General features: G+C 36.9%; 1 protein-coding gene and 1 long non-coding RNA gene across 3 annotated transcripts; both read left to right on the top strand.

Moving 5' to 3' along the window:
- The first annotated feature begins 8,700 nt into the window (after positions 1-8,700).
- Positions 8,701-20,524, top strand: LOC114272847 (putative UDP-3-O-acyl-N-acetylglucosamine deacetylase 1, mitochondrial). Of its 2 annotated transcripts, XM_028214545.2 has the most exons (7): positions 8,701-8,838; positions 8,931-9,239; positions 10,287-10,493; positions 11,524-11,625; positions 12,128-12,192; positions 17,492-17,636; positions 20,174-20,524. In XM_028214545.2, exons 1-7 carry the CDS (start codon positions 8,788-8,790, stop codon positions 20,225-20,227), a joined length of 933 nt encoding a protein of 310 aa, XP_028070346.2. In that variant the 5' UTR covers positions 8,701-8,787; the 3' UTR covers positions 20,228-20,524. The 2 variants fall into 2 exon arrangements, with proteins under 2 accessions (XP_028070346.2, XP_028070347.2); XM_028214546.2 differs by lacking the exon at positions 17,492-17,636 and having other exon boundaries at positions 20,174-20,413.
- Positions 14,205-14,547, top strand: LOC145791026 (uncharacterized). Its single transcript, XR_014330651.1, has 2 exons — positions 14,205-14,331; positions 14,368-14,547. It is a non-coding gene; the product is annotated as an uncharacterized LOC145791026 (long non-coding RNA).
- Positions 20,525-21,558: the final 1,034 nt, after the last annotated feature.

The following is a 21,558-nucleotide window of genomic DNA, read 5'->3' as shown; positions in this document are numbered from 1 at the left end:
AAAATTTACACATTTTGCTTAAGCTTACACCTTTTCGTGGCAGGGCTTACACCATTTTTGAAAAGTTACTCCTTTTGTGTAAGAATTTTTGGCATAACATTTATACTTTAACTTCCAACTTACACCTTTTGTGAAACCCCAACTTAAAGCTTTATTCGGAAGTCACTTGCACCTTTTGGGAAAAAAAAAACATCAAATTTACACCTTTTTCTTAAGATTATACCTTTTCGTGAAAATACTTACACCATTTTTGAAAAGGTACTCCTTTTGTGTAAGAATTTTTGGCATAACATTTATACTTTTTCTTCCAACTTACACCTTTTGTGAAAGAGTGTATAAGCACAAAAGGAGTAAATGTTATGACCAAAATTCTTACACAAAAGGAGTACATTTTCAAAAAAGGTGTAAATATGTTACCAAAAAGGTGTAAGCGTAAGCAAAACATGTAAATTTCATTAATTTTGTTTTTCACAAAAGGTATAAGTGACTTCCGAAGATGCTTTAACTTGGTCTTTCACAAAATGTGTAAGTCGGAAGAAAAAGTATAAGTGTTATGCCAAAAATTGTTACACAAAAGGAGTACCTTTTCAAAAATGGTGTAAATATGTTCCCAAAAAGGTGTAAGCTTAAGCAAAATGTCTAAATTTTATGATTTTTTTTTTTTTCACAAATGGTATAAGTGACTTCCGACGAAGCTTAAGTTGGGCTTTCACATATGGTGTAAGTTCGAAGACAAAGTATAAATGGTATGCCAAAAGTTCTTACACCAAAGGAGTAACTTTTGAAAAATGGTGTAAGCACTTCCACAAAAAGGTGTAAGCTTAAGGAAAATGTGTAAATTTGATGTATTTTTTTTTCCACAAAAGGTGTAACTTCGGAGAAAAAGTATAAATCTTATGAAAAAAATTGTTACACAAAAGGTTTAAGTTGGGCTTTCACAAACGGTGTAAGTTCGAAGAAAAAGTATAAATCTTATGCCACAAAGAGATGTCAGTAACTTCGCAAAACGTCTAAGTTCGGTTTTTTCCCCCGAAAACCTGTAAGTTCCTAAAATCCAATCACACAGTATTTGTCTTGTTCAGATAATGGCAATGTGAGAGAAAAGGGCGTTTCGGAGGGCTTGGCCTTTCTCCCAGTAGAACTCCGTTTCATACAAGACGAGTCGGGGAGGGCTTCCAATAGCGACTCCGAGTCCAAATCCAACCAAGTATGTCAATGTAAAAGAGAACCGTTTTTAATATAGAGCAACGGACAGAGAGAGAGAGAGAGATAGAGAGATAGACTGAGGTCAACAGACATAGAGACCTAGATGGACACTTATCGACAGAGGGACCGAAATCGACAGAGATCGACAGAGAAGAGACCCACGCTGGAGACAGACCGAGATAAACAGGGATCGACAGAGACAGACCGACATCGACACAGAGAGTCCAAGATCGATAGCCAATCTTTCAAAAAATCTTTGCTTTGCGGCGGCGGTGCAAGTGGTGTTACCGATCTCAGAAGGCTGTGAGCACCGGAGCCCACCGACGCTTGGGTGGTCAGCGGGGGTCACGAACCCTTTGATTTGTTCAGTGATTGTGTCAATTGGTTTATGAACACTTCAAAATGTTACTCCTTTTGTGTTTACTACGAATACTTTGAAATGAACACTTGATGTTACTCCTTCTGTGTTTACGAACATTTTGAAATGAACCCTTTGTTACTCCTTTTCTGGTTATCAACACTTTGAAATGTTACTCCTTCGTTAATATATTTACATCATTTTGGAAAAGTTACTCCTTTTGTGTAAGAATTGTTGGCATAAGATTTATACTTTTTCTTCGAACTGACAGTTTTTGTGAAAGCCCAACTTAAACCTATTTCGGAAGTCACTTATACCTTTTGTGAAAAAAAAAAATCATTAATTTTACACCTTTTGCTTGTGCTTACACTTTTTACTGAAAATACTTACACCATTTTTGAAAAGTTACTCCTTTTGTGTAAGAATTTTTGGCATAACATTTATACTTTTGTGCTTATATACACTTTCACAGAAGGTGTAAGTTTGAAGAAAAAGTATAAATCTTATGAGGAAAATTATTTCACAAAAGGAGTAACTTTTCAAGAAAAATATAAGCAGTTTCACGAAAAGGTATAAGCCGAAGCAAAAGGTGTAAATTTGATGAATTTATTTTTTCACAAAAAGTATAACTAACTTGTGAAAAAGCTTTAACTTGGGCATCCACAAACGGTATAAGTTCGAAGAAAAGCTATAAAAGTTATGCCAAAAATTTTTACAGAAAATGAGTAACTTTTCAAAAAAAATATAACCACTTCCACGAAAAGGTATAAGCTTAAGCAAAAGGTGTAAATTTGATGAATTTATCTTTTCACAAAAGGTATAAGTGACTTCCGAAAAAGGTTTAAGTTGGCCTTCCACAAACGGTGTAAGTTCGAAGAAAAGGTATAAATCTTATGCCAAAAATTGTTTCACAAAAGGAGTAACTTTTCAAAAAAAATATAAGCACTTCCACGAAAAGGTATAAGCCTAAGCAAAGGGTGTAAATTTGATGAATTTATCTTTTCACAAAAGGTATAAGTGACTTTCGAAAAAGGTTTAAGTTGGCCTTCCACAAACGGTGTAAGTTCGAAGAAAATGTATAAATCTTATGCCAAAAATTCTTACACAAAAGGAGTAACTTTTCAAAAAAAATATAAGCACTTCCACGAAAAGGTATAAGCTTAAGCAAAAGGTGTAAATTTGATGAATTTATCTTTTCACAAAAGGTATAAGTGACTTGCGAAAAAGCTTTAAGTTGGCCTTCCACAAACGGTGTAAGTTCGAAGAAAAGGTATAAATCTTATGCCAAAAATTCTTACACAAAAGGAGTAACTTTTCAAAAAAAATATAAGCACATCTACTAAAAGTATAAGCTTAGGCAAAAGGTGCAAATTTGATGAATTTATCTTTCCACAAAAGGTATAACTAACTTCCGACAAACCTTTAAGTTGGGCTTTCACAAAAGGTGTAAGTTCGAAGAAAAGGTACAAATGTTATGCCAAAAAATCTTACACAAAATGAGTAACTTTTCAAAAAAAATATAAGCACTTCCACGAAAAGGTATAAGCTTAAGCAAAGGGTGTAAATTTGATGAATTTATTTTCTCACAAATGGTATAACTGACTTCCAAAAAAGCTTTAAGTTGGACTTTCACAAAAGGTGTAAGTTCGGAGAAAACGTATAGATCTATGCCACAAAGAGATGTAAGTAACTTCGCAAAACGTCCAAATTCCGTTTTTTTTGTAAGTTCCTAAAATCCAATCACACTGTATTTGTCTTGTTCAGATAATGGCAATGTGAGAGAGAAGGGCGTTTCGGAGGGTTTGGCCTTTGTCCCAGTAGAACTCCGTTCCAGAGAAGACGAGTCTGGGAGGGCTTGGAATAGCGACTCCGACCCCAAATCCAACCAAGTATGTCAATGTAAAAGAGAACCGTTTTTAATATAGAGCAACGGACAGAGAGAGAGAGAGAGAGAGAGAGAAAGCGAGATAGACTGAGATCGACAGACATAGAGACCTAGATGGACACTGATCGGCAGAGGGACCGAAATCGACAGAGATCGACAGAGAAGAGACCCACATGGACACCGACAGACCAAGATCACTGGAGACAGACCGAGATAAACAGGGATCGACAGAGAGAGACCGACATCGACACAGAGAGACCAAGATCGATAGCCAATCTTTCAAAAAACCTTTGATTTGCGGCGGCGGTGCCAGTGGAGGTGTCGATCTCAAAAGGCTGTGAGCATCGGAGCCCACCGACGCTTGGGTGGTCAGCTGGGGTAATGACCCTTTGATTTGTTCAGTGGTTGTGTCAATTGGTTTATGAACACTTCGAAATGTTACTCCTTCTGTGTTTACTACTTTCAGATGAACATATGTTACTCTTTCTGTGTTTACGAACATTTTGAAATGAACCGTTTGTTACTCCTTTTATGGTTATCAACGCTTTGAAATGTTACTCCTTCATACTTTTCATGAAAATGTTTATCCCATTTTTTAAAAGTTACTGCTTTTGTGTAAGAAATGTTGGCATGAGATTTATACTTTTTCTTCCAACTTACACCTTTTGTGAAAGGCGAACTTAAACCTATTTCGGAAGTCACTTATACCTTTTGTGAAAAAAAAATTTCATCAAATTTACACCTTTTTCTTAAGCTTATACCTTTTCGTGGAAGTGCTTATATTTTTTTTGAAAAGTTACTCCTTTTGTGTAAGAATTTTTGGCATAAAGTTTATACTTTTGTGGTTATATACTCTTTCACAAGAGGTGTAAGTTTGAAGAAAAGGTATAAATCTTATGCCAAAAATTCTTACACAAAAGGAGTAACTTTTCAAAAAAAAAATATAAGCACTTCCACGAGAAGGTAAAACCTTAAGCAAAAGGTGTAAATTTGATGAATTTATCTTTTCACAAAAGGTATAAGTGACTTGCGAAAAAGCTTTAAGTTGGCCTTCCACAAACGGTGTAAGTTCGAAGAAAAGGTATAAAAGTGATGCCAAAAATTGTTACACAAAATGAGTAACTTTTCAAAAAAAAATATAAGCACTTCCACGAAAAGGTATAAGCTTAGGCAAAAGGTGTAAATTTGATGAATTTATCTTTTCACAAAAGGTATAAGTGACTTCCGAAAAAGGTTTAAGTTGGCCTTCCACAAACGGTGTAAGTTCGAAGAAAATGTATAAATCTTATGCCAAAAATTCTTACACAAAAGGAGTAACTTTTCAAAAAAAATATAATCACGCTCACGAAAAGGTATAAGCTTAAGCAAAAGGTGTAAATTTAATGAATTTATCTTTTCACAAAAGGTATAAGTGACTTGCGAAAAAGCTTTAAGTTGGCCTTTCCACAAACGGTGTAAGTTCGAAGAAAAGGTATAAATCTTATGCCAAAAATTCTTACACAAAAAGAGTAACTTTTCAAAAAAAAATATAAGCACTTCCACGAAAAGGTATAAGCTTAGGCAAAAGGTGTAAATTTGATGAATTTATTTTTCCACAAAAGGTATAACTGACTTCCGAAAAACCTTTAAGTTGGGCTTTCACAAACGGTGTAAGTTCGAAGAAAATGTATGAATTTTATGCCAAAAAATCTTACACAAAAGGAGTAACTTTTCAAAAAAAATATAAGCACTTCCACGAAAAGGTATAAGCTTAAGCCAAAGGTGTAAATTTGATGAATTTATTTTTTCACAAATGGTATAACTGACTTCCAAAAAAGCTTTAAGTTGGGCTTTCACAAAAGGTGTAAGTTCGGAGAAAACGTATAGATCTGTGCCACAAAGAGATGTAAGTAACTTCGCAAAATGTCCAACTTCCGTTTTTTTTGTAAGTTCCTAAAATCCAATCACACTGTATTTGTCTTGTTCAGATAATGGCAATGTGAGAGAGAAGGGCATTTCGGAGGGCTTGGCCTTTCTCCCAGTAGAACTCTGTTTCAGAGAAGACGAGTCTGGGAGGGCTTGGAATAGCGACTCCGACCCCAAATCCAACCAAGTATGTCAATGTAAAAGAGAACCGTTTTTAATATAGAGCAACGGACAGAGAGAGAGAGAGAGAGAGAGAGAGAGAGAGAGATCAACAGACATAGAGACCTAGATGGACACTGATCGACAGAGGGACCGAAATCGACAGAGATCGACAGAGAAGAGACCCACATGGACACCGACAGACCAAGATCGCTGGAGACAGACCGAGATAAACAGGGATCGACAGAGACAGACCGACATCGACACAGAGAGTCCAAGATCGATAGCCAATCTTTCAAAAAATCTTTGATTTGCGGCGTCGGTGCAAGTGGAGTTGCCGATCTCAGAAGGCTGTGAGCACCGGAGCCCACCGCGCTTGGGTGGTTAGCGGGGGTCACGAACCCTTTGATTTGTTCAGTGGTTGTGTCAATTGGTTTATGAACACTTCGAAATGTTACACCTTTTGTGTTTACTACTTTGAGATGAACATATGTTACTCCTTCTGTGTTTACGAACATTTCGAAATGAACCCTTTATTACTCCTTTTCTGGTTATCAACGCTTTGAAATGTTACTCCTTCGTTAAAATATTTACACCATTTTGGAAAAGTTACTCATTTTGTGTAAGAATTGTTGGCATAAGATTTATACTTTGGATTTTTTCTTCGAACTGACACCTTTTGTGAAAGGCCAACTTAAACCTATTTCGGAAGTCACTTTATACCTTTTGTGAAAAAAAAATTCATTAATTTTGCACCTTTTGCTTAAGCTTACACTTTTTACTGAAAATACTTACACTATTTTTTAAAAGTTACTCATTTTGTGTGAGAATTTTTGGCATAACATTTATACTTTTGTGCTTATATACTCTTTCATAGAAGGTGTAAGTTTGAAGAAAAAGTATAAATCTTATGAGAAAAATTATTTCACAAAAGGAGTAACTTTTCAAGAAAAATATAAGCAGTTTCACGAAAAGGTATAAGCCGAAGCAAAAGGTGTAAATTTGATGAATTTATTTTTTCACAAAAGGTATAACTGACTTGCGAAAAAGCTTTAAGTTAGGCATCCACAAAAGGTTTAAGTTCGAAGAAAAGGTATAAATCTTATGCCAAAAATTCGTACACAAAAGGAGTAACTTTTCGAAAAAAATATAAGCACTTCCACGAAAGGTATAAGCTTAAGCAAAAGGTGTAAATTTGATGAATTTATCTGTTCACAAAAGGTATAAGTGACTTCCGAAAAAGGTTTAATTTGGCCTTCCACAAACGGTGTAAGTTCGAAGAAAATGTATAAATCTTATGCCAAAAATTCTTACACAAAAGGAGTAACTTTTCAAAAAAAATTTAAGCACTTCCACGAAAAAGTATAAGCTTATGCAAAATGTGTAAATTTGATGAATTTATCTTTTCACAAAAGGTATAAGTGACTTGCGAAAAAGCTTTAAGTTGGCCTTCCACAAACGGTGTAAGTTCGAAGAAAAGGTATAATCTTATGTCAAAAATTCTTACACAAAAGGAGTAACTTTTCAAAAAAAATATAAGCACTTCCACAAAAAGGTATAAGCTTAGGGAAAATGTGTAAATTTGATGAATTAATTTTTCCACAAAAGGTATAACTGATCGATAGACTGAGATCGACAGACATAGAGACCGTTTTTAATATAGAGCAACGGACAGAGAGATAGAGAGAGAGAGAGAGAGAGAGAGAGAGAGAGATAGACTGAGCTCAACAGACATAGAGACCTGGATGGACACTGATTGACAAAGGGACCGAAATCGACAGAGATCGACAGAGAAGAGACCCACCTGGACACCGACAGACCAAGATCGCTGGAGACAGACCGAGATAAACAGGGATCGACAGAGACAGACCGACATCGACACAGAGAGACCAAGCTCGATAGCCAATCTTTCAAAAAACCTTTGATTTGCGGCGACGGTGCCAGTGGAGGTGCCGATCTCAGATGGCTGTGAGCACCGGAGCCCACCGACGCTTGGGTGGTCAGCGGGGGTCACGACCCTTTGATTTGTTCAGTGGTTGTCTCAATTGGGTTTATGAACACTTCGAAATGTTACTCCTTCTCTGTTTACTACTTTCAGATGAACATATGTTACTCCTTATGTGTTTACGAACATTTTGAAATGAACCCTTTGTTACTCCTTTTCTGATTATCAACGCTTTGAAATGTTACTCCTTCATACTTTTCGTGAAAATGTTTACACAATTTTTGAAAAGTTACTGCTTTTGTGTAAGAAATGTTGGCATGAGATTTATACTTTTTCTTCGAACTTACACCTTTTTGTGAAAGGCCAACTTAAACCTATTTCGGAAGTCACTTATACCTTTTGTGAAAAAAAAATTTCATCAAATTTACACCTTTTTTTTAAGCTTATACCTTTTCGTGGAAGTGCTTATATATTTTTTTAAAAGTTACTCCTTTTGTGTAAGAATTTTTGGCATAACATTTATACTTTTGTGGTTATATACTCTTTCACAATAGGAGTAAGTTTGAAGAAAAAGAAAGTATAAATCTTATGAGAAAAATTATTTCACAAAAGGAGTAACTTTTCAAAAAAAATATAAGCAGTTCCATGATAAGGTATAAGCTGAAGCAAAAGGTGTAAATTTGATGAATTTATTTTTTCACAAAAGGTATAAGTGACTTCCGAAAAGCTTTAAGTTGGGCTTCCACAAAAGGTGTATGTTCGAAGCAAAATGTATAAATCTTATGCCAAAAATTCTTACACAAAAGGAGTAAGTGTTCATAAAAGGTGTAAATGATTTATACTTTAGTGTTCATAAAAGGTGTAAATGATTTATACTTTTCAGTAATCAGTTACGCCTTTTTCTGAAATTCCTTACGCCTTTCTTGAAAACTTATACTTTTCTTGTGACCATTTACACCTTTAGTCATATAATATATTATTTTATTAATTTACCTGGAAAGTGACCTGCTTAGCAGGTCACCAATGTGTAAGTTTCCAAATATTTTGATATAACCCAATACATATAAATGTGTAAATGCAAAATAGAAAGGTATAAGTGCCTTGCATACTATATGCAAGGCACACATGAGAAAAGTCCAAATTTTAATATCAAGACTTTAAATTATTATTATTTTATTTATTTTATTTTTTCATATACCTTCCAATTTTTTTATTGGGGGGGGGGGGTTTTAATTTTTAAAATCATTTTTAATTATTTGTTTAAGACAGTCAGCATAGCACAGCACAGCACAGCACAACAGAGCTCCGCGTCTCTCATCAGAGGCACCTATGACTCTCGCCGGCGCTTTCAAGTCCTCCTCTCTCATCTCCTGGAAATCAGTACTCTCTCTCTCTCTCTCTCTCTACTTTCTCTCTCTATTATACATACATGCCTGCGATGCGACTATATATATGTATTGCTGTGATTCCAGACTGGGAAGCTTCAGCAAACCATAGCGAAGTGCATAGAGAGGACCGGAGAGGCTCTGCATTCAGGAAAGGTCGCGACGGTGAAGATCTCACCGGAGTTCGCTGGAGAAGGAAGGTATTTCGAGTGTCGTTCGAATTTGATTCCCGCATCGATCGATTTCGCTAAAGAGAGCCCTCTCTCTACTACGCTGCATAAAGATGGGCACAGTGTGCGAACTGTTGAGCACTTGCTCTCGGCTTTGGAGGCCACCGGTGTTGATAATTGCCGAATCCAGATCACAAGCTCCGACTCTGAAGATCATTCTCTCGAGGTATACGTATCACAAAATATATGTATATATAGAGAGAGTCTTTGAATTTGGACTAGTAATCAACTTTATCATTACTTTATAAATGTGATGCAACTGATAATTGATTGTTGGATTGTCCCGTGAAATCCTCTATCTTTCTGTTAGTCTGCGTTTGTTTCAAGATTTGGTGAGCGATTTGGAAAGAGAAAGAGAAAAGGCAGAAATGTAAATAAAAAATATATATATATTTCACCTGGTTTCACAGGTTTTTCTTTTCCCCTTTCCAAATACCTTCCCAAATCTATGAACCAAACACGGCATTTAAGGGTAGGAATGACATTGGCTTTTCAAGGCTGTTTGTTGCAGCTTCCATGAGCTGATTATAGCTCATTTGAATTTGGGAGACTGTTTGGTGCAACTTCTATTTATAGCTTATTAGGTAGAAATAGCTTTAAATAAGTTGAAAAGCTGATTATTTGGGAGCTGAAGATGAGGTGCTTTTAGCTTTTGTTTTTTGATTATCAATTTTTAACTTACAATAAGCTACACCAAACATCACGGGCTTGAATGAAAGCAAATTTGGCTTATGAGAGTGAGGAATTATTTTATGAGTTCAAATATAGGTTTAAAGTTGTGACAATTTCGGGAGTTTAAGAATGTGTTTGACATTGGAATTTGGAAATATTGGCATGTCATTGCGACAAATGGCGATGGTTTATCCGTGTGTTTAGTCAACTGATTTGACATTTACTTGTCACTTCTCTATGATCATAATGGTGGGGGGGAAAAATAATGAACACTACCTTAATTAAAAGAAAAAAAATTGTTTTTTGGTGAATGTTATTTTCAGATATTTGGTAAATTTTGTGATAGACTGATAGTTTAGGGGTTTAATATATGCTCCTAAATTTCCTCCGTTTGTATGAACAATTAAACTTTGAATTAAAATTTGGCAAACACATCCATGAACTCCCTAGATTCGTATAACTAGTTGAAGGTCGGGTCAGCAAATAGAATACGCTGAATATAGCACAAGGAGACTAATAGTATCCAAATAAACTGACGCAGGTTCCAATTTTAGATGGATCTGCAAGGGAGTGGGTGGAAGCAATTGAACAAGTTGGGTTAAGGGTGGCCATTGATCGGGGTGGAAATAGTTGTGAGAAAATGGCACCTTTTCTTAATGAACCTGTTCATGCAAGGAGGAATGATTCTTATGTAGTTGCATTCCCTTCTCCAGAAGTTCACATCACTTGTGGAATTAACTTCTCACAGGTATATTTCTGCGCTTTGCTAAATAGTATGTTTACATTAGAGAATACGAAAAATGACACATTCTGTTTTGCCGTTTGTTCATATTAACCTGTAAATAAACCTCTGTGCTTGCTGCCTTTTTCTTCTATGAAGAGACAATGAAACTTCAAGAACTCTTTTCAGAATATTTATCTGCACTACTTTGACCTGATATTTTATTTACACTCATTTTCTGCTCGCTGCTTTCATGTGTGTGCATTGGAAGATTTGCTGTTTCATTGAACTGTTCCAAACTATGACATTCAACTGTGCAACGACTTAGTAAAGATACTTTGTTTTGACAGAATTTGGCACATTTAATGCTCTTAATGATATATAGAACCTGTTTAGCAAATAGAGATCCCCCTTCCCCTGTGGTGTGTAGCTACGTTGTCTTCTTCTCAAGTAGTAATCTTAATATTACATAAAGATAGTACAAGCTCAGCAACTCTGACATTGAGGATAGTGTAATACTTTAACAAATGAATATGTTGAAAGAAATGCCATGAGATTATGGTCTCTAAGAAGGTGACCACCAATCATGGTAACGCTGAGGGTAGTGGGAGGGGATAGGAGTTCTAATGAAACTGAGAAATGGTTGAGGGAGATGTGCCAATTATTCTCTTTTCCTATCGATGAGTAAGGTGCGTTCCAATTTAAAGAGGTGCTCAATGCTTTGGGGTTGTCCTTGGTCAGCTTGGGAAGGAAAGACATAGGATTAAGGAAGAAATTATAAGGTGAGGTGAGGGAAAGAAGATGTGAAGGGAGTAGTTCGAAGTGGTTAGGGAGTGTTAAAAGATCAAATGTTTTTGGGAAACTGTGAAGAAGAATATTACCTAACTGCATCATACATGTCCGGTTAACTATAAAACTAAATTGTTGCTGTCTGATATATATGGTAGATGGTGTACCAGGACTCTCTGGTAAAAGTAGGAAAACTAAATGAAGTTTTGAGTTTGACTAAATATTAAAATGCTACACAGAATGAACCTCAATAACTTCATTGTTGCAGGTACCTGCTATTGGCTGCCAGTGGTTTTCTTCCAACTTAATTGGCAGCACTTTCTATGCTAAACAAATAGCTCCTTCAAGGACCTTTTGCATTTATGAAGAGGTTCATTCTAAACTCCCTCCATCATCAACGCAAGCACAAATTTTGAGTATTGCATGTTCTGGTTCTTGTTTCTGCCACCTGAGATGTGTTAAGGGTATTGGAAGCAACTTCGGAGAATTAGGTTTCCATGGCTATTAAAGTGATTAAAATTATCCTTTTGGAAATGTCCTTTGTAAGATCAAAAGGGAGTGATATATTCCTATTCGCCTGAAAATGCTCTTTCAAGTTCATTTCTGTTATTTGTTTTCCCTTGAAGTATTGATAAGTGATAATCCTTCTCAACTTGAGTTTTTTTATTACCTTTATTCTTTACTTATATTTTCATTTATCCATTTTTTTTTGTAGTTTTATAAAGACCCACTAATAAAAAAGAATCTATTGGTTCATTATACTGAGTTTAGATGTCCAGAGAAAAAAATTATCTTTCTTGGTGTACTATTTGAGTCATCTTGCACTGAATCCATGTAGTTAGTTTTGGAGTCAAGATTGGAAATTGTTGCAGGTGGAGCGATTGCGCAATGCAGGACTTATTAAAGGTGGCTCAGAAGAAAATGCCATTGTTTGTAGGTGAGGTGGTTCATTTTGTGATACATTAGAGAGATTTTTGGGATGTGAAAGCATGTTAGGATTCCTTAAGTTCTTGGTGTTGCAGTTCAAGAATGTATTTTGACAGAAATGTGTGCTTTGATCACTTATGAGGTGGTTGTGTAATAATTCTTTTGCAATGAATCGTAAGATACCTTGTATATGTGAAGTGTAATTGTAAACCATTAGGTTTAAAACCTTTGGTAAAAAATTGTTCAGATTAGAAACCATTAAAAGAAGTATTAATTTTTTAAATCCTTCTGTTTATTCTCTAAACCAGAAACCTAGAAAGCTGTTGAAAATTTAACTGGAAATTTGATGCCATCTTACCCTAGAGAGTTATTTTGCAGAGTAAAATCATTGCAACATGCAAATAAAAATAACTATTGCCAACAAAATCTTTCTTCATGCAACAATTAAATATTTGCATTACATTTTAACAACCAAATTAAAAAAGAAATAACAAGCATCATGCATAAAGATTGGTAGTTGAAAAACCAAAGATTTTTAAGCTCCAATGCTGAAATCTAAATCAACTTACCCCACTCATCATTTTGCTTTTATGATCTGTCTTGGGAGATGATCTAAATAAGTGCACTTTTTGACTTTTTACGAAAAGATGTGCAGAAAAGTAGAGAGGTGATGTGACTCAAAAAAGATAAAAAAAAATAAAAAGTGTGCTTATATAGTACAACCCAAACAAGCTCATATTTGTTTGACGAAAAGGATAAATAATATCGTAGGCTATGAAGCACTGACACTTTGAAATAGGCATTCTAGCAGTGTTGGACATAGGCATACGGAGGGGATATGCCACGTGGCTTGTACCTTTATTTGGATTCAGTATTTTCCCACGACTTAATACAACATGACTGGGTTTTCTACATGCTAGGATGTTGCTCTAGGACTGAACTTGCCTAATGTTTCCACCTCTAAGAAACGTCTCTCTGTCAATCTACATTTGTCAAACTGATCACAATTTTCTTACATCTTAAGAACTAAATCAAAAAAAAAATAACATGGCAGAGAGATTGTCAGTTGAACCTGTTGGCTTTATCACACTACATGCATTTTAAATCCTAATCAAGCATCTAATGTCAAATTGTAGAAATTTAATGTATAAAGAGAAATAGAGAATTGTATTGTTGATTGATATAATGTTATTGATATCTATTACAATGATTCATGATTCCTATATATAGAAGAGGGTGAGTGTGTAGTAGGTAAGGAGTAGGTGAAGTGGAGGTGGTAGTGGTGTAGTGGGTTAGGTTTAGTGGAGTAGGTGAGGTGGTAGTGGTGTAGTGGGTTAGGTTTAGTGGAGTAGGTTTAAGTGGGTGAAGTAGGTGGAGAGTGGGTGAAGTAGTGGGTTAGGTTTAGTGGAGTAGGTGAGGTGATAGTGGTGTAGGTGAAGGTAAATTCTAACAGCCCCTCGCAAACTCAAGGAGGATAGAAACTAACCAACTTGAGTTTGGAGAGAGGAACAAAACAAGAAAATACATAAAAAATAAAAAAAAAAAAGGATAGGAGACACTGTATGGTCGTGTCAGACCATTGGTGAAGACACTGAATGGTGGTGTCATAACGTTGTAGAGGACACTGTATGGTGGTGTCATAACGTTGTAGAGGACACTGTATGGGGGTGTCAAACCGATGTAGAAGACAGTTTATGGGGTCATGTCGGACCGTTGTAGAAGACAGTTTATGGGGTCATGTCGGACCGTTGTAGCAGACAATGTTGTGACAGTTGTTGTGACAGTTTACGGAGTCTTGTTGGACCCTTGTAGAAACTAACCGGAATCAATGTCGGGACAGTTTACAGAGTCTTGTCGGACCCATAAAGGAGCTAACCGGAATCAATGTCGGGACAGTTTACAGAGTCTTGTCGGACCCTTGTAGAAACTAACCGGAATCAATGTCGGGACAGTTTACAGAGTCTTGTCGGACCCTTGAAAAAGCTAACCGGTATCAAATGTCGGGACAGTTTATAGAGTCTTGTCGGACCCATAAAGGAGCTAACCGGAATCAATGTCGGGACAGTTTACAGAGTCTTGTCGGACCCCTTAAAAAATCGCATCCTCAAAAGGTGCGCCCAATTTTTCAAAAAAGGCGTGCCATCAAAAGGCGTGCCCAATCCATCAAAAGGCGTGCCATCAAAAGGCGTGCCCAATTCATCAAAAGGTGTGCCGGACATGATGGCGAGGCACGTGGGCGCCTTGGCTTGCGTGCCCGTTTGTCGGCTGGTGGCAAGAGGCGCGCGATGCGCGTGGCTGCCTTGGCTATTTAACCAAGACGAAAGCTGAGGCTGAGGCATACCATTCTGAAACCTCTGAAACCAACCCTTCTCTGAAAAAAACTCTACCTCTTTGGAGAGAGAAACTGTGGAACATTTTGTAGCCCAGAAAAATGGCTTCGTCTTCCCGCGGGCTGCTCACCCTCTTTCCCGACCTCAATGAGTCAACAAGAGAGAGAACTGGTGCGGTGGCCAGTGAACCTCAACCAAACACCTCTGTGTTTGCTCCATTGAACTTTCCGATGCGGTCAGTGGAGCAAAAAATGGCGGTGCAGTCGGATGTGGAGGCCAATCAGTATACCTTGAAGTCATGTGTGGAAACCATGACTGCGGTTACAAATTTGTCGAACCGGCTGCAGAGTAGGACAAATGAGGTGCAGCAGTTAAACGCCCAACTGGCTCTGCTCCAACGCATGTATAAGGATGCGCGAGCAGAGATAAGTGTGCTAAAGGCGGAAAACAAGGAGCTGAAGCGGAAGGCCAGTTTTATGTTCCGATTTGGAGGGCCGCCATATGCTGTAGTGGAGGAGCAGGGTGGAGTGAATGTGCTCGGTGGTGTGGGAAACACGGAGGCAACACCGGCAAGGGCCGTCCAGGACGGAGGCAAGAAGAAGAGACCTGCAGCAGAGTAGAGAAGAAAAATCCCACTGTGGGTGTTGGGTGTGTTGTGGTGGTTTGTTTGTTTGTTTTTTTTTTTTTTTTTGTTTTTTTTTTTGTGTAAAATTGTGATCGGGGTTGATCCTGACATGAATAAAATAAGTGTGTTTGGCAAACTCGAATGGTAGGTGTGGTAATGCAGAAAAATCAACTGGAATGAATTTTTTTTTTTTTTTTTTTTTTTGTGAAAATAATAATAATATTAATATGGGTATCATGGAGTGGGCGGTGGTACAAAAAATATTGTGTAGAAAAAGAGGGAGATGGTGGAAAAGGGAGGCCACTCATGTTATTAAAATAAATTAAGGCATGTGTTTTCATCATAAGAAGTGAGTTGGTGATAAAATAAAAGAAAAGAAAATAAAATAAAAAGAAAGTTGGGTGGTGGAAAATTATTGTTTAGACAGAGAGAAGGCATGTGAGGTGTAAAGTGGAGGACAAAATAAAAGAAAAAAGGTGAGAAATGTGATGATTTCTGTCCCTTCGCACAAAAACAGTACTACTACCACTCTGTATACCATTTGTTGCCGAATTTCAATTCACTGTGATTTCGAGGAGAGAGATTGAGGCTGTGAAGATGATGCCATCGACAACCAATGGTACTACAATGCCAAATACCGAGCAAACTTTCCGCCTAAATTGGGCAACCTTCAGCGCAGGTGCGGCGCCGCCAGCAAGAGTAGGGCGGAAGCAGCGGAAGCTTAAGGGGCCAGAGGCGGCAGCCCGTATTCCGACAGTGACGCGCCTTCTCATGTAAGAAGAGAGCATGTACTACCACCACAACCCAGATCATGAGACCAACAATAGTCAACAACAGCAGATTCAAGCCCAGCAATACTCAGATTACTATGCATTTAGAGGCCATGAGGTGTACCAAACACCATTCAAGGAGGGGAAGAAAAGAGGGCTGAGAAGCTTGATCAGAAGCAGGTTGGCCATAGGAAGTCCATTGATACATTTGGACAGAGGACTTCACAGTATAGAGGTGTCACAAGGCATAGATGGACTGGTAGATATGAAGCCCATCTATGGGACAACAGTTGTAAGAAAGTTGGAAGATGCAGGAAAGTGAAGGTATGTGTACAAAATTCCAGCGGGCAGCGAAGGCAAGGTTGCCGGCCGGCTGCCCGCCGGTGAGAAAACAAAATACGGGCCTAAATCTTATGGCTCTGATACCATGTAGAAATTTAATGTATAAAGAGAAATAGAGAATTGTATTGTTGATTGATATAATGTTATTGATATCTATTACAATGATTCATGATTCCTATATATAGAAGAGGGTGAGTGTGTAGTAGGTAAGGAGTAGGTGAAGTGGAGGTGGTAGTGGTGTAGTGGGTTAGGTTTAGTGGAGTAGGTGAGGTGATAGTGGTGTAGGTGAAGGTAAATTCTAACACAAATCCTACCATCCACCCTCTTCGCATCATTTTGTTTTTTATAACCTTCATTATCTTGGGTGATCAAGTGATGAAACAAGTTGGGATATGCTCTTCCACTTGTAAGCCACATGCAAGACAAAATGCGTTTTTTTATATCTGCATTGTTGTATTAAAAAATTTCTCATCGCAACACTAAGTGGACAGATTCTATACAGGCCAACATATTGCTCTCACTGAACACACATAAAGTTGCCCCAACTTTGGCACATGTATATCTTGCTCAACCTACATTTGTAAATTGTGACACAGTTTTACTCCATTGCCTACAGTGTTGCCTTAATTAATAAATCATATCAGTTTTAACCATTTCTTGTTGCACCACTTTAGAGATTTGGCCTTGGTAAAATGGGAGTTGTCTAAGCAATACAAAAACAGTTTGTAAAAACTACTTGTATGGACCCTCTAGATTTCCTTATTTTGCATTTTCATTCTTGTTTTGAGATTTAGCCTTGGAAGCATGATGCAGGTTTGGATTGCCAACTTAGGTGCCTTATTTTTGTCCTATTATGTTATCCTTTGCAATTTTTTACTTGGGTAAGCAAATCATAAAGGTTTTCTTTGCTGGTGTTCAAAACAGCGTGGACATTGTATTCGCTGGTGTTGAAACATTCATTTTTTGTATGCTTCGTCCATGAGTCAGTCCGCACTTGCCACTGAAACTATTTATTAGTTCTTTGGTTTAGTAAATATTCTTGAATTTTTGTCAATATTTAATTGGAATTATCAAGTAGAAAATCAAGAGCCTTGTTACTTGAGTGTGAAATCTAGCAAATTAAGCCATTACTAATGATCTAGCAGATTAAGGCATTACTAAGTTCGTTTCCCTTCTGCATAAATTTTTTATTAGTTTACATTTCGTCTCAAGACATTAATAACTGTACTATTGGTTATACAGTGCCAGTAAAGGTTGGTTGAATCCACCACTGCGCTTCCAGGACGAACCTTGTCGACATAAAGTTTTAGATCTTATTGGTGACCTTTCCCTGTTTGCACGATGTGGTAGTCAAGGGCTTCCAATGGCACATATAGTTTCTTACAAGGCATGTGTTCCTTTCATTTCTTCTATGTTTGTAGCTCTAATATGATTAGTAACCTCCGGTCAATAGACAGCAAATTTTGTTGCAATCTGGGGTGTTGGGGACTAGTTGACAACTTAACTGGCTATAAAAAAGGCATGGCTATTTATGTGCTTTCATGTTGCAGACTCCTTATTTTGACCAGCTATAATACTTAGTCCTGGAGTTGAGCTGCTTCCCCATGACATAGAAGAGCAATTATGAAGAATTTTGTGAACCTAGCCTTTATTTGGAATCGTCTTAGGTCTAGAAATCCATTTTTTCACATTTTGCTGAAATCCAAACCTCTTTCGTGCCTCAAAATGATAAGCTACCATTTTTGCCCACCATAAACTCTTTTTGAACTTATAATTTATATCCCTAAATGTGTTTTGAACATTTTCAAAGTTGATTTCAAGTCCTAAAAAGTCCAAATTTTGACTTGAAAATGTTCTAGAATCAACCTGGGAAAAAACTAACGGCCAGCACAAAACAAGCCCCATATGACCGGCTGATCATTCTGTTAAACACCAAAGGGCCAGAGCACGAGGAATTTACAAAAGAAAAAGGTCCCAGTTAATGTATAGTTGATTTGCTTTTTTGTTTTGCATTCTTTTCGCCATGTTTAGTTTCTAGGCTTCTAGTTTTTCTTATTTAATTCATGTTTATTGCTTTAGTTCTTCTCATGTTTTTGTTCATGCATTAGAACATGTTTAGACTAGTTCGAAATCACTAGTTCACATGAAAGCTTAGGATTGCATTAGAGTAGGGTCTTTCGCACTTTTTCAATTTCTGCCCATTTTGGGGGGTTTGTTTGGTGTGCCGGGGGGGGGGGGGGGGGGGGGGGGTTGTTTCTCTTACAACGGTATGAAGGTCTATAAAAACTGTTTTAATTGGTTGTTATAAGTATCATGTCTCTAGAATTAATTTCATGAATTTTGGAGACAGTTGATTGTGGACCCCATCTTTTTTTTTCCTATTTTTTGTACGAATTTAGTCTGATTTTTATCTCCTAAATCGTTTGGTGGTTGTTTCTGAAATTTGGTAGGCATGTTAATCACATATAGGTAGTGTCCTGAAAAAGTTTCATAATTTTCTGAGTCCATTTGATCTCTCTGTTTCGCTATCCAAGCTTTTGTCATGATTGAGTCTCATGTTTAAGTTAAGATTAACATATTATTGTCAATCATGGCATGTTTTTATTCTGATTACATGTTTATTAATTTTTAACAGGAGATTGGAGTTTCTTATGATCAGTTAATATGGTTATCATGTTAATTGCCTCATAATTCTGTTTATTTGGTTTTTGTTTAGATTAGAGTCAAGGGTTAGAGTCATATTGTGTGCATGCTAATTTGCTTTATTGCTAATTTGTGTATTTGAATTAGTGGTTACAGTGTTTGAGTCCAAGAATTATGGTTTGGTTCTAAAGAGATATACATCCTTTTTGTTCACCTTCCTTTTGATTGTCATCATTAGGATTATTTGAGGTATTCCCCTTCCTGAAGCTATGTAATTAAATTTCTAATTGTTTTAGTTTGGCAACATGCCAAAGGTTAGGTTTGGCTACATTAATGTGTACTAATTGGGCGCTGTTTATTTTAGTTTGTCTACATGTAGACAGTTTACAAAGAGGACTCGATATGGTTTATTTTCTCTTTATCTATCTCTCCCAATCTCTTTGTTTTTTTGGACTTCGGATGGCCAGACATTGCGGTTTGGTTTTGGTTTAATTATATTATTTATATGATTGTTGTATGTTTTCACAAAAATAAGTGGAATGATGAAACCTAGGGTGAACCTTTAGTGGTTGGGCTCAAGCCATGGGGATTATTACTTAGAGGTAAATTTATCATTCAAAAGATTTTCGGTGTGATTCCTGCCTGAATGAGTGCCTACTTGTCATCTCGTACCTTAATCCCCAAATCCAGTCCCATTTGGTTGAAACCTGTGCCTGATCAGTAGAGTCAAAAGTTTCAAGGATTGAGTTTCAGTTTCATTTGGTTGAAATCTGTGCCTTATTTGTCGAGTCAAAAGTTTTGAGGATTGAGTTTCTTGATGGTACACACTGAATTCAGTCCTATTTATAGCTCAACTTTTAAGAGACATTTCCCCACTTACCTACAATTCCATGAGCAGTGTCTACTTTGAATTCATGCCACTCCTGTTATTGTTGATATTTATAGCACAACACTTCAGAGACATTTCTCCACTATATCTGTAATCCCATGGGCAGTGTCTACTTCAATTTGTGCCTCCGTGTTATAGATGTCTCGTCAAAAAATGTTTAACTATCCCCTGACCATGAATTTAACTCCTTACTATACTATCTATTGGCCAATTTTCCTTTGTTTTTCAGAAGTGGCCATAATAGTACAACCTTGAATAATGCATTAATCCTGATTTTCAAGATACTCTCTCTAACTGATTTGTATAAATTTTTCTCATGATTAAATGTACATGAAACATGATTACAATAATGCATTGAATGAGGTTGCTAAGTGAACTGTATGTCATAATAGGGTGGCCATGCACTGCATGCTGATTTTGTTCGCCGCTTACCGAGAATCAATTAAAGGGAGGAAGCTCTGCAACCTGTGCTTATTACTGAGAATCAATTAGAGGGAGGAAGCTCTGCAACCTGTGCTTATCAGGATATATATATGCCCTATTCTTCAAATTTATTATGTGCGCATGCTGTGTATATTCAGTAAATTGTTTTAGCTCACCATGGCAATATAAACAGAGTTCATTGCTTGCGATTTTCTGCAATTGCTGCAGAAGAAATGAGGGATGGTTTCTTTTCCATGAAAAATGAAAACTGCAGGTTCACTGCATATTGATTAGCAATGTAGCAAATGCTGTCTACACAACTATCACCACTTTCATGTGCAGTCTTTTTTTTTTGGCTATGGTTGGGTATGAGTTCTTTCATGCATCAGTTGGCTATGATTTCATTTCATATGTCAGTCAGTGATTTGGAGACAAGTTCCACTTGGCCCAGTAACCCATGTAACACCTGAAATAGACATAGTCACGGTTGAAGACAGGCACCACCACTGGTGGTTGTAGTCTTCTAGGTATTCCCCGATTACCAGAGGAGCAAAAGTTGAGGTAGGACCACACTTCTCAAGTTCTCTACCGCAAGAGTCCAGATGGTCGACGGTTAAAAAGCCAGGTAGATGAGAGACGGGGATTGATGGACCTCTTTTCTGATAAAGCTTGACTTTGGTTTTAGGCTTTGAGTGAAGGTGGTATCAGTGTCCATAAGTTGAGTGGCCCGCTTTTCTCATAAAGCTTGACTTATGTTTTAGGCTTTGAGTGAAGGTTGTATCAGTGACCATAAGTTGAGTCGTTATTGTAAGCGATGGAGGTTGTGGGTGTTTAGGTTTGAGAGGCTGACTTTGGTGTTTACGCGATTAGAAAAAGGAAGGATTGGTGTTTACAATGTTGTCTGATTAAAATTTTATGTTTCAGAAAGCCTCTTAACATCCAGAACTCCCAGCATCTTCTCTGTTCGAAATGAATTTACTAACAAGTGAAGAAATCTGAAGCATTTTCAAGCAAGCAACATGAGACCCTTTTCCTCCTTAAAAAGAAAAAAAAAAACACGAGATCCTTGCAAAAGAGGCCGCAATGAAACTCACTTCTTCCATAATAAATGATAAATTTCTTAATATGTGCTTCTATACAAATTACAATCTCTATGATCCCATCATGGACTACCTAATAAAATATATTATTATTACTACTCGCTCTGTCCCAAAATAATGGTCTCTTTTGAAAAATTTAACTTTTTTTGGTAGTACAATTATTATATTTTAAAAAAGTTAATTTTTCAAAATTACCCTTTTGATAGCACATTTTTTTAAAATATCAATGTCATAATTGTACTTTTTATATTGTT

The sequence above is a fragment of the Camellia sinensis genome, chromosome 5, assembly GCF_055761805.1.
Source record: "Camellia sinensis isolate YWXY chromosome 5, ASM5576180v1, whole genome shotgun sequence".
Classification (NCBI taxonomy): Eukaryota; Viridiplantae; Streptophyta; class Magnoliopsida; order Ericales; family Theaceae; genus Camellia; species Camellia sinensis.
Note: the sequence above shows the minus strand (reverse complement) of the source record. Positions and strands in the feature narration are given on the sequence as shown.